This window comes from Hypanus sabinus, chromosome 5 (assembly GCF_030144855.1).
Source record: "Hypanus sabinus isolate sHypSab1 chromosome 5, sHypSab1.hap1, whole genome shotgun sequence".
Lineage (NCBI taxonomy): Eukaryota > Metazoa > Chordata > Chondrichthyes > Myliobatiformes > Dasyatidae > Hypanus > Hypanus sabinus.
Window position 1 is genome coordinate 23,412,336 of NC_082710.1, and position 13,638 is coordinate 23,425,973.

The 13,638-nt window shown below is 40.5% G+C and overlaps 1 protein-coding gene across 16 annotated transcripts in view; it reads left to right on the plus strand.

Moving 5' to 3' along the window:
- Positions 1–13,638, plus strand: part of apc (APC regulator of WNT signaling pathway) — a 204,977-nt gene that overhangs the window by 151,893 nt on the left and 39,446 nt on the right. For 15 of the 16 annotated variants that reach the window (XM_059969564.1, XM_059969561.1, XM_059969560.1 and 12 more), the window contains 2 exons: positions 5,903–6,016; positions 9,839–9,922. In XM_059969564.1, coding sequence (XP_059825547.1) covers positions 5,903–6,016; positions 9,839–9,922 — 198 coding nt within the window. The remainder of the gene's footprint in view (positions 1–5,902; positions 6,017–9,838; positions 9,923–13,638) is intronic. The other variant, XM_059969553.1, reaches the window with a different exon arrangement.

A 13,638-nucleotide genomic window follows, 5' to 3' on the forward strand; every position in this document is an offset into this window, starting at 1 on the left:
GTACCCCAGGCTACTATGGGAGGCAAGGGAGGAGACCTCTAGCGATGATCTTTGCATCATCAATGGGGACAGGAGAGGTTCCAGAGGATTGGAGGGTTGTGGATGTTGTTCCCTTATTCAAGAAAGGGAGTAGAGATAGCCCAGGAAATTATAGACCAGAGTCTTACTTCAGTGGTTGGTAAGTTGATAGAGAAGATCCTGAGAGGCAGGATTTATGAAAATTTGGAGAGGCATAATATGATAGGAATAGTCAGCATGGCTTTGTCAAGGGTAGGTCATGCCTTAGGAGCCTGATTGAATCTTTTGAGGATGTGACTAAACACATTGATGAAGGAAGAGCAGTAGATGTAGTGTATATGGATTTCAACAAGGCATTTGATAAGGTACCCCATACAAGGCTTATTGCGAAAGTAACGAGGCATCGGGTCCAAGGGGACATTGCTTTGTGGATTCAAAACTGGCTTGACCATAGAAGGCAAAGAGTGGTTATAGGTGGGTCATATTCTGCATGGAGGTCAGTAACCAGTGGTGCGCCTCAGGGATCTGTTCTGGGACCCTTACTCTTCGTGATTTTTATAAATGACCTGGAAGAGGAAGTGGAGGGATGGGTTAGAAAATTTACTGATGACACAAAGGTTGGGGGTGTTGTGGATCGTATGGAGAGCTGTCAGAGGTTACCATGGGACATTGATAAGATGCAAATCTGGGCTGAAAAGTGGCAGATGGAGTTCAACCCAGATAAGTGTGAAGTGGTTCATTTTAGTAGGTCAACTATGATGACAGAATATAGTATTAATGGTAAGACTCTTGACAGTGTGGAAGATCAGAGAGATCTTGGGGACAGAGTCCCATTGGATGCTCAAAACAGCTGTGCAGGTTGACTCTCTGGTTAAGAAGGCATACAGTGTGTTGGCCTTCATCAGTCGTAGAATTGAATTTGGGAGCCGAGAGGTAATATTGCAGCTACATAGGACCCTGGTTAAGCCCCACTTGGAGTACTGTGCTCAGTTCTGGTTGTCTCACAGCAGGAAGGATGGAGAAACCATAGAAAGGATGCAGAGGAGATTTAAAAGGATGTTGCCTGGATTGAGGAGCATGCCTTATGTGAATAGGTTGAGTGAACTTGGCCTTTTCTTCTTGGACCGACGGAGGATGAGAGGTGACCTGATAGAGGTGTATAAGATGATGAGAGGCACTGATCGTGTGGATAGCCAGAGACTTTTTCCCAGAGCTGAAATGGCTGCCACAAAAGGACACAGGTTTAAGGTTCTGGGGAGAAGGTGCAGTGAAGATGTCTGGGGTAAGTCTTTTACGCAGAGAGTGGTGAGTGCGTGGAATGGGCTGCTGGCAACGGTGGTGGAGGTCTTACAATAGGGTCTTTTAAGAGACTTTTGGATAGGTACATGGAGCTTAGAAGAATAGAGGGCTATGGGTAACCCTAGTAATTTGTAAGGTAGGGAGATGTTCGGCACAGCTTTGTGGGCCGAAGGGCCTGTATTGTGCTGTAGGTTTTCTATGTTTTCTATGTAAAAGCATGAAGACATTATGTTCCCAGTAAATGAGACAAAGAATATGAAATTAGTGTTGTGAGGTATAAGGAGTTGAATATTTTTAAGATCAGAAGTGATGCAAGAATGGGTATCATTTGGGAGAAAAATTATGTAATGGAATTTGGATTAATATCTTGGAAAGCCTTCAAATTGACTGTTGGAATATTTGAGTCTATAGTAAGAAAAACTTCTGTCAGGGTTTGAGCTGTTGTAGTACAAATGTAAGAATTGATAGACATTGCCTCATCTAGACTGTATATAGGTAGTCGTATTAATGGATAGGACATAAGATTTTACTCTCATCCCTAAAGTCAAATGAAACACTCATGTTGTGCACACAACAAAGGAGAATTTCATCATTTTGTTTGAGAACAAATGGACTTGAAATCATTTCTTCCTCATCCAGTACTTAAATTTTGGGCAGAGTTTAACTAAACGTTATAAGTTAGGGAATTAAGGTCATATGGAGGTAAAGCTAAATATTATCTACGCAAGTGAGCATTGACATCGTGACTATGAATTATGTAGGAAAAAATTATGAAGACCAGCGATATAAACATGGAGCCTTCTACAGAGGGGTAGAAACATCATTAGAAGAGGCCATTAGACTGGAAGAAGCAGGAAGAAGTCATTTGTCCCTGTTGAATCTGCTATTCCAGTTATGGCTAATCCAAACTCAGCCTCAACACCCACCCTCTTTCCATCATCCTTGACTCTTGCAATTGAAACGTTTGCCAGTCTCCATGTTGTATGTATTCAATGACGCGACTTCCACAGCTCTCTGGTATAAGAAATTTCTCCTTATCTCAGTCTTCAATTGATGATTCATTTTCTGAAACTATACATATTTACAGGCAAAAGCATCCTTCTCAATCTCCCTCAGATCATCTTGCCATATTAAGGTAAACAGTAGAATCAAACTAAGGCAAAGCCTTCACACAGGAAGAGAATAGAGTGATTAATTAGATCAAATACCAGTATATAATTGGTGAAAGCGCACCATAGTTCTGGTTGCAAAGGACATTACTGGACTAGGGTGACAATTCAGGGAGGGGAGAGATTATATATTTTTTTATTTAGATACAGCTTGAACAGCCCCTTCCGGCCCAACGAGCTGCGCCACTCTGCAACCCACCTACAGTTGCAAGGAAACGTTTGTGAACCTTCTGCAATTACCTAGTTTTCTGCATTAATTACTCATAAAATGTAGTCTGATCTACATCTAAGTCTCAATAATTGACAAATACAGTCTGGTGAAATTAATAATACACCAACAATTGTACTTTTCATGTACTTATTGAACATATTGTTTAAGCATTCATGGTCTGAGCTGGAAAAAGTATGTGAACCCTTGTATTTAATCTCTTGTAGAATCTCCTTTAGCAGCAGTAATCTCCACCAAGGAGGAATTTTAGACCATTTAAATTTTCTGCTGCTGTTTTACTCTTATGATTTGGATCATTGTCTTGTTTCATCATCCAACTTCTATTAAGCTTCAGGTAACAGACCGCTACCCTGACATTCTCCTGTAAACTGTCTTGATACAATTTTGAATTCATTGTTCCCTCAACTATTTCAAGCTGTCCAGGCTTTGAGGCAGCAAAGCAAACCCCAACCCATGATACCCCTTCCACCATACTTCACAATTGGGATGAGGTTTTGGTGTTGGTGTGTAGTGCCCTTTTTCCACCAAACACAGCAATGTGCATTTCTGCCAAAAAGTTCAACTCTTTTCTCATCTGTCTACAGAACATTGTCCACTTCAGCAAGTTCTAGAGATTTTTACAAGTCTTTTGCTGTTACCCTAGGATTCTTTTTCACCTCCTTCAGCATTGCACATTGTGCTCTTGTTGTGATCTCTGCAGGACTCCCACTCCTCGGGAGAATAGCAACAGGACTGAATTTCCTCCATTTGTAGACAATTTCCCTTATATGGACCGATGACCTCTCCAAGTCTTTAGAAGTGCTTTTGTAGTCTTTTCCAGGTTCATGCATCTCGACAACTCTTCTTTCAAGGTCCTCTGAAAGTTGTTTTGTTGGAGGCATGGTGCACATAAACAGATCTTTCTTGGGAAGAGCAGGCTCTGTCATTAACCTGATTTTGTGTGTCACCTCTGCATCCCACACCTGCAATCTCATCTCATTGATTGAAACATCTGACTCCAGATAGCTTTTGTAGAAGGCATTACCCCAGAGGTTCACATACTTTTTTGAACCTAGGCTGTTATTGTTTGGTGTTCTCAGTATTGATGAGAAAAAGTACATGTGCTTGTGTGTTAATAGTTTTTGCAGTTTGTGTTTGTCTGTTACTGTGATTTAGATGAAGATCAGACCACACTTTATGAGTAATTAATTCAGAAAATTGGGTAATTGCAAAGGGTTCACAACTTTTTCTTGCAACTATACTTAACCCTAGCCTTACTACAAGACAATTTACAATGACTAATTAATCTATTAACCAGTACGTCTTTGGATTGTGGGAAGAAACCAGGGCACCCGGAGGAAATCCTTGCATTCACAAGGAGAACGTACAAACTTATTATAGATGGCGCTGGAATTGAACTCTGAGCTCTGACACCCTGAGCTGTAATAGCATTGTGCTAACCGCTCCACTACCGTGGCACCCAGATCAGTATGTGTCTAAGTAACAATGATATCTCCAAGGATTCACAGTAAGGGTTGGTAAGAGCTGTGGAATGCAGCAGAAGTGAGAATATGAACTCTATTTGATGCAATAAAGAAGCTAAGGTGATAAAAGCTGCCATGAGTATATGATTGGCCAGGAAGGGAAAAAAGGTAGTCAGGAGTGAAGCAAGTTGTTTGGAATCTTAATTAATTGTGCAAGGTGTTGTGATAATAGAAATTACAATGGAAACTACAAAGGTTGGGACAATAATTTTTCAGTGGAGTTTGGCTTTCTCTTAATTGTGGTGAAACTGGAATTTTGAAATAATTTATAATAGGCAATAGAAACATTGTTTTAGGTAAACCTGAACTAAAAAATTCTGTTAGATTCAAATCTGTATTTGACCCTTGAGTTGTGAATTCAAATTTTTGTCAGTAAATTGTGAAACTGAATTCAATGTGCCTGGTAATTTGCCTTTGATGAAAATAAGTATTATTGTATTAATATGTACCAAAATTTTTAGCCCAAGCATTCAGCGTTGACAGTTCCCTGTACAATTCTAAGGAAATTTCGAACTATCATACAAGCTTGTGCTTAATCAAAAGACAAACTTTATGATGCATCTGGTCTTTGCTGCTGTCATTTCCAATTGTACTCTGCTGGAATTTCATTGAGGTCTGAGTGGCCACCAATTTTCTGTTCCCCAATTAAGAAAATTCTGATGGAAAAGGTTCTGAAATCTTATTAAATAGTAAGTAGCATTTTCCTTATAAGCGCATGTACCATTTGGGTACTGATAGATAGATTATCGCTATATATCATTGCAGCTCACAACATTGAAAAAACAGCTCGACAACTGCGTGAATTGTCAAGGTAAAGAAGGTTATAGGTCTCCTATGGCAATTAGGTGCAACGGGTAACATGAATATGGTGGGCTGAGTGGCCTGTTTTACCATGGTACAACTCTTTGATATAGCTCCAAGAAAGGAAAGAGTTTAGTCATCCCAGTCCCAGGCAATCACTTCAGGGATTCCTCAGGACTATATCCTAGGCTCAATTGATAGTGATCTTTCTTCCATTATAAGTTCAGAAGTGGGAATGCTTGTTGATGATTGCACTGTTCAATATCAGTTTTCAACTTGCTAGTAAATAAAGCAACCCACACCCACATGTACCAAGAACTAGACACCATGTAGCAATGGCCTGGTAAGTGGCAAGTAACAGTCACACTATAAAGGTACTAGCTAGTGACAATCTCTAACAAGGTAGTGTCTGACCATTTATTCATGATTTTCAATGGTTTTTCGATAATTAAGTCTCCCACTATACGCTTCCTGGAGTTCACTATTGACCTACACCTGTACTTAAATACTGGGGCTCTAAGGGTGGTATCCTGTTGGCAGTGAGTCACCTCCTGTAACCTAAAGCCTTGGCAGAAACACCAGTTCTGGTTTATCTCAAGGTTTAAAGCTTTCTATTTTCAAATTGCTTATTTTTTTGTATTACCTTTTTGTTGTTCTAATGTCAGATTCACTGTGTTCCTTTTTAAGTGAACCTATTATTATAAGGGGAGAAAAACTAAAATCATTAGTATGTCATCTTTTGTCTTCCCAAAGCTGTGGTCAAACCTTTTATTGTGAATATGTAATGGTTATTGAAATAATATGTTTTGATGCCATTCTCTATACATTATGGAAACTATATTGAATTGGTCAACTTTGGACAGTTCTCTCTGCAGACTGATATGACTAGAAGGCAATTAGAGTATGAAGCACGGCAAATTCGATCTGCAATGGAGGAGCAACTGGGAACATGTCAGGATATGGAGAAGCGAGCTCAGGTAGTATCAAGATTGTGCAATTGGAATATATTTGAATGTTTTATATTAAAGGTCATCGTGGCATATAAGAAGGCATTTGGCCCATCAAATGAATGCAGTCTCTCTGCAAAGCAATCCAGTTAGTCCCATTTCCCCGCTATAACTCTATGACCTTTCGAGTTCACTTTGCTTAAGTGCTTACTCAATTTCCTTTAGAGATAACTGTTCAACTCTACTTCCATCGTACTCAAGTACAAAATTTCCAGTTCATTAACATTAGCAGCACAAAAATACTCTTCCTTGCATCCCTCCAGTAGCTCTGGGTCAAATCGTAAATCAATGTGTGACACTGCCAGACTTGCTGAGACTTTCAAACATCCTTTTTTATTTCAATTCATAAGCAAATAGTGTGTTTTATATCTCACAATTCCAATGTATTTTTTGGTTGCTTTCTACTATAAGCTGCACAAAATATAAAAAAAGTTACTGAAATGTTTCTCATTATGAGAGCGATGAATCTGTTGACTTATTTTTCAATTCATTTAGCTGTTAGAGCTTTATTTTACACTGGCATTTGAAAGTAGATTTTTAGATTAAGGTTTCAGCGTACTCTGCCATTTATTAAATTCTAGGGTGATCTGTTCATAGCCTCATCTCCAATGCAGAATCATAGGATTGTACATCATAAAAATAGATCCTTTCAGCCCACCTTGTTTTACCACCCATGATGCCTACCTATACTAATCCCATTTGATTGCAATAAACCCATGCAGGATTGGAAAGAGCTGCAGAAAGTTTATGGAAATAAGGCAAACAAGTAGTGAGGTCATGGAACCTATACAGATTGAAGAGGAGGAGGTGCTTGCTATCTTGAGGCAGATCAGAGCAGATAAATCTCCAGGACCTGACAGGGTATTCCCTCGGACCTTGAAGGAGACTAGTGTTGAAATTGCAGGGGCCCTAGCAGATATATTTAAAATGTCAGTATCAGTGGGTGAGGTGCCAGAGGTTTGGAGGATAACTCATGTTGTTCCGTTGTTTAAAAAAGGCTCTTAAAGTAATCTGGGAAATTATAGGCTGGTAAGTTTGACGTTGGTAGTGGGTAAATTATTGGAAGGAATACTAAGAGATAGGATCTACAAGTATTTAGATAGACAGGGACTTATTAGGGAGAGTCAATACAGCTTTATGTGTGGTAGGTCATGTTTAACAAATCTATTAGAGTTTTTCAAGGAGGATGAAGGGAAGGCAATGAAAGTTGTCTACATGGACTTCAGTAAGGCCTTTGACAAGGTCCCGCATGGGAGGTTAGTTAGGAAGACTCAGTCACTAGGTATACATGGAGAGGTAGTAAATTGGATTAGACATTGGCTCAATGGGAGAAGTCAGAGAGTGGTAGTGGAGGATTGCTTCTCTGAGTGGAGGCCTGTGACTAGTGGTGTGCCACGGGGATTAGTGCTGGGTTCATTGTTATTTGTCATATATATCAGTGATCTGGATGATAATGTGGTAAATTGGATCAGCAAATTTGCTGATGATACAAAGACTGGAAGTGTAGTGGACAGTGAGGAAGGTTTTCAAAGCTTGCAGAGGGATCTGGACCAGCAGGAAAAATGGGCTGAAAAGTGGCAGATGGAGTTTAATACAGACAAGTGTGAGGTATTGCACTTCAGAAGGAAAAACCAAGGTAGAACATACAAGGTAAATGATAGGGCACTGAGGAGTACAGTAGAACAAAGGGATCTAGGAATACAGATACAAAATTCCCTAAAAGTGGTGTCACAGGTAGATAGGGTAGTAAAGAGAGTAAAATTATGATGGGAATAGATAGAGTGAATGCAAGCAGGCTTTTTCCACTGAGGTTAGGGGAGAAAAAAAAGAGGACATGGGTTAAGGGTGAAGGGGGAAAAGTATAAAGAGAACATTGGGGGGGTTTCTTCACACAGAGAGTGGTGGGAGTGTGGAATGAACTGCCAGATGAAGTGGTAAATGCGGGCTCACTTTTAATGTTTAAGAAAAACTTGGACAGGTACATGGATGAGAGGTGTATGGAGGGATATGGTCTAGGTGCAGGTCAGTGGGACTAGGCAGAAAAATGGTTCAGCACAGCCAAGAAGGGCCAATAGGCCTGTTTCTGTGCTGTAATGTTCTATGGTAAAGTTGCAAATTCAGCCAGCTCCATCATGGGCATGAGCCTTCCCAGCGTCAAGACGTCTTCAAGATGCAATGCCTCAGAAAGGCAGCATGCGTCATTAAGGACCTCCATCACCTCCATCAAGGAGGCGGTTCAGGAACCTGAAGAAACATACTCAACGTTTTAGGAACAGCATTTTCCCTACTGCCATCAGATTTCTGAATGAACAACAAGCACTGTCTTGTACACTACCATGTACATTACCTTACTTTTTCACTCCCTTTTTTGTGCTATTTATTTGTGTGTATGTATGTGTATTTCTTGTGGTATAGTTTTTTCTATTATTGTGCATTGAAATCTGCTGCTGCAAAACAGTAAATTTCATGACATGTGTCAGTGATATCGAACCTGGTTCTGATTCTCATTCTCCTTTGTAAACATTTAATTCTATCTGCCTCTATGAACCTCCTCTGGTAGCTTGCTCCAGGTAACCATCATCCTCTGAAAAATGTAACCCTCAGATCTTTAGATCTACTTTAAAGTCTTCCCTTTCACCATTAACCTGTGCCTTCTCATTATTGACTCCCGTGCCACAGGAAGATGATGTGACGATCTATTCCATCTATACCCCTTGGAATTTAAAAGCCCTCTAGAACCTCTCGCCCCTTGCTTTCTGTTGAGAGTCGATCATGTGTATCCGGTCTCTCCTGTAACTACAACCTTCCATTCCTTGAGAATCTTTTCTGCAATCTGACAAATATTTTGTATAGCTGCAACATCACATTCCAGCTTCTGTACTCACTTCTTTAGCATACGATGGCAACAATGCCAAGAGGCCACCTGTGTTGCCTTTTCATTGACTTGTATATCGACGTTCTTAAGGTACCTTCCATGTATTCTATTTGTCCTTCCATAATTCAATTTATGGAAATGCACTACTTCAATATTGTGTGGATTAAATTCCATCTGCCACTGTTTTGTCAAGCTTTCCACCTGACTAGTGTCCCACTGTGTTCTTAGAAAGGCTTCTTTGCTACAAATTTTCGTCTGATATGCAAACTTACCAGTCAGACCATCTACATTCCAATCCAAGTCATTCATGAATACTACAAACAGCAAAGGTTCCAGCATCAATACACCAATACCCTTTGTTTCCTACTGCCAAACCAATTTTGGATCTAGTTTGCCAATGCAGATTGGATCCTATGTTCTTTAACTTCCATCACTCACATGGCATTGTTGATTTTTCAGCAGTTGAAAAGTCTATCTCACCCTTAAATGCATTTAAATGCAATTCTTTCTCATCACTTTACAAAGAAAAGAGTTGGTATTGATTTCATTATTCAAAATACATTTGTAAAATCTCATTTAAGTTTATCTTTGTTTCTTTTTTGTTTTGTAAAGAGTAAAAAATCAAATAGAGAAGCATTTTTTTGTTTTTTTGAGTGTGTTGTCTTGTTTGTTGTGTTAATACAGCAACATGTATTTTCTGAATAATATAAGAAAGTATAGGAAGGTAAAAGCTGTATTTCGTGGTATTAAAATGTAAGCAAACATATTGTGGCAAAAAAAAATCAAATCTGTTAACATAGTAAAATGTTACATCCAAATGAGCATAAATATTCACAAATGCTAACATTGTCATAGAATAGCTTCAATAGCCCAGAAGAGAGAATTCCCTTTTCTAACTTCAGTTCATGTTAATGCAGATGAGAGTTGTACGGATTCAGCAAATAGAGAAGGAAATGCTCCGTTTGCGCCAACACTTACACTCCCAAGCTACAGAAACTGAGGTAAGTGTTTTTTTTTCAATTTAGAACTTGTCAATTTATTCTAACTGCATTATTGATTTTTGATAAAATCGATAAGTTATCAGGATCATGCAGATTTTCCGTAGCCTCCTGAGGAAATAGAGGCATTAATGTGGTCTCTAGGTTGTGGTATCAAAGTGGCTAAATCAGGTCAGAGTGGTGATATTTACACTGAAGAACTCTCAACTATCTCCAGCTCAGCACCATTGATACAGACTGGCATGTAAACACCCTACTTCAAGTTGATGAGTAGCTCCTGCATTTTGCTGACATTGAGGGAGAAGTTATTTTCTTGACATCATATCACAAGGCTCACAAGCTCATCCTCTATCGTTCATCTCATTGATGCTTGAGATTCAGCTCCCTGTCAACAAACTTGTAAATGGAGTTGGACACAATTTGTCCACGCAGTTGTGATTATGTAGGGAGCACAGTAAGAGGCTAAGAAAACTGCCTTCCTGTGACCTCCCTTCTGTTCTTTCTGATGGAAGGACGTTCATTGATGAAGCAGCTGAAGATGGTGGGGCCTAGGAACAACTACAACCATCTGTACAGGATGTGACACAATCATTTGGAGTGTTATCTCCTAGATAGCAATTGACTTTTACCAAAGCTTCTTGATGCCACATTATCATATATTGCCTAAATGCCAGAGGCAGTCAATGTCACCACAGCTCACAAATTTATCTCTTTGATTTGTGTTTGGACTAAAACTGTGAAAAGGTCTGAAACAGAAGTGTCAACTGTTACGAATGTGCCACAGCTCTGAGGGGCCGAAGGGTGCGGGGTCGCCCCCTCCTTTTTGAGAATCGCAAGATCACTATTAAGTCAGTTCAGGAGACCCAGGAAAAGAGAGAAAGACATGCAGAATCCATAAAGAGTTTGGAATGTGTCCTGGCCTCTGAAAGGCGGAACCATTGATACCGGGTATTGTCTCTTAGAGACGGAATTGTGTATTGAATCCTGTACGATGCATCGAAGCCCCAGGCAATGAACTGAGGGGGAGGTTGGTGGAGGGATTACATCATCCCAACCTGATTGACATCTGAGACCCTGTGAGCCAGGATAAAAGAGGGTCTGTGGGAACAGCCCCTCAGATGCACCAGAAGAAACGCTAGAACTCCTGTAACAGCGTAATAGCGAAAGCCGGTGGCAACAGCCCACGTGCGTCCCTTTCCATTTGCCTCGGAATTGGTGGGTCTTGCCACGGAAGCACGGCTTTATCTAACGACAAAGGGAAAACCAGTCACCCAACGATTCTCGAAGGATTGACATCATAAAAGGAATGGGCAAGTTAAACCTCTGTCTTTCTCTCCAACCAAAGAAGACTGCAGCCTACCGCTTGAATGAACTAAGGTGACTTTTATATTTCCATCGGACAATACATGATCCCCTAGACAACGAGAGAGCTATTTCTCTCTCTTTTCCCTCTCTATTCCCGCACTTTTAGATTTAGTATTGACGACGTATATTATCTGTATGTTTGCATTGATATTCTTTTTGTGTATTTTTATCAATAAATACTGTTAAAAATAGTACCATCAGACTTCAACGGACCTCTCTATCTTTGCTAGTAAGTGACCCAGTTACGGGGTACGTAACAGAACCTAAAGTGGGAATCAGTGGGATCATAAACACAAGAGATTCTGCAGAAGCTGGAAATCCAGAGTTAACACATACAAAATGATGGAGGAACTCAGCAGGTGCTTCACCCATCACTTCCCAGCTTGTACTGCTCTTCCACCACCCCCCCCTCCCCCGCCATTTTCTTATTCTGGCTTATTCTCTCTTCATTTCCAGTTCTGGTGAAGGGTCTCTGACTGAAACATTGACTGCTTATTCCCCTCCATAGTTGCTGCCTGAGCTGCTATGTTCCTCCAGTATGCTGTCTGTGTAGCTGTGGAATCAGTGAGCATGATAGTCATGAATAAATACAGTGTAGTAGCCACGTTGTTGACACCTTCCACTGCTTTGCTGATGAGTCAGAGTGGACTCAACAATCAGTCACGTTGGATCTGGGCAAATTTGTCACATGGTGAAAGACAGAACAGATTTTAAGTACTGTAAGCAGAATATGGTGGGATCCGATTGCCTATGTTGTCATTTATTGATACCATGTGGTGAACTTAGTCAAAGCTTCAGTAGTGTTGAGGAAATTAGGACAAATCCAAGGTTCGGACAAATCCATTCTATAATTGGCGGCTGAATGTGGTTGTGAATGGTTCAGCTGTCCTTTTAAGTGTTCGCATACCTGGTCCTTTCATCCTTTCTTTAATCTGCTTCTTTATTTTTGAGATATATGTAGTTGAGGCTTTATAAGGCATTGGTCAGACCACAGTTGGATTATTGTGAGCAGTTTTGGGCCCCTTATCTCAGAAAAAATGTACTGGCTAGCAAGGGTCCAGAGGAGGTTCACAAGAATTATCCTGGGAATGAAAGGGTTAATGTATGAGGAGCATTTGATGGCTCTGTGCCATTACTTGCTGGAGTTTAGAAGATTGAAGGGCATTCTCACTGAAACCTATTGAATATTAAAAGGCCTTCCCTAGATAAGAGTGGATATGAAGAGGAGGTTTCCTCTAATGGGGGAGTCTAGGACCGGGGCCACAGCTTCAGAATAGGACGTCACTTTAGAACAGAGTTGAGCAGGAATTTCTTTAGCCAGAGGGTGGTGAATCTGTGGAACTCTTTGCCAAGCCATTGAATGTATTTAAAGTGGAGATTGGTAGGTTATTGATTAGTAAAGGCATCAAGGGTTACAGGGAGAAGGCAGGAGAATGGGGTTGAAAGGGATAATAAATCAGCCATGATGGATTGGTGGTGAAAGCTCCGGTGGAATGGCCAAATTCTGCTCCTATGTCTTGCAGTCTTATAGTCTTATGGTAACAGGACCTTCTGGCCCAATAAGCCGACAGTGGTCAACTTGTACATCTTTGGAATGTGGGAAATACCCTTCTGTTAGCTGTGTAATTATCTTCCACATTCATACTCAATATTTGACTTCTAGTCAAGATGGTGCCAGCAAACCACAATTCCTTAGGTGACATCTTTCAGATAGCCAATCTCCTAAATTATTTTACCTTCTTTATGTCTTCTACTTGTTCTTTCTGTGTTGATTGTGTTACGGAAACTGTTGGAGCCTGTGACATGCATTTTGGAATTTGATCGAATGATCTAGTGCTCTGTTGTGCCTGGAGAGGACCAAGAACGTGAGCTGCTTGTGGAAAAGACTGGAGATGAGATCCCAAAGATGACCAAAAACATGAACTGCCTTGTGGAAAAGACCAGGGATGAGGCATAGGGTCAGGAACGACCCCATTTCCAAGCATTGAGGAAGATTGAAGCATCGAGGCAAATGCAGAGGAGATTAGCGGTCACTTTCAACAGAGGCCACAGGGGCACCGGCAGTTGTGGCATTCGGACATGGCATGGTGGGCGATCTTCACGGAAGGACTGAGTTCATGTGGCCGCTGCCCTTGAATGTTGATGGGAGGAAGTTTTCGATATTCTGAGATTTATGTGATCATTTTACTGTAGTTAAAAGGTTCAAAGGTTCATCTTATTATCAAAGTGTGTACGCAGAATACAGCTCTGAGATTTGTCTTCTCCAGGTAGCCATAAAATACAGAAAACCATAGAAGTAGTTGAAGGAAAACATCATCCCCCCCCAACACGAAAAACAAGAAACAGAAACTCGC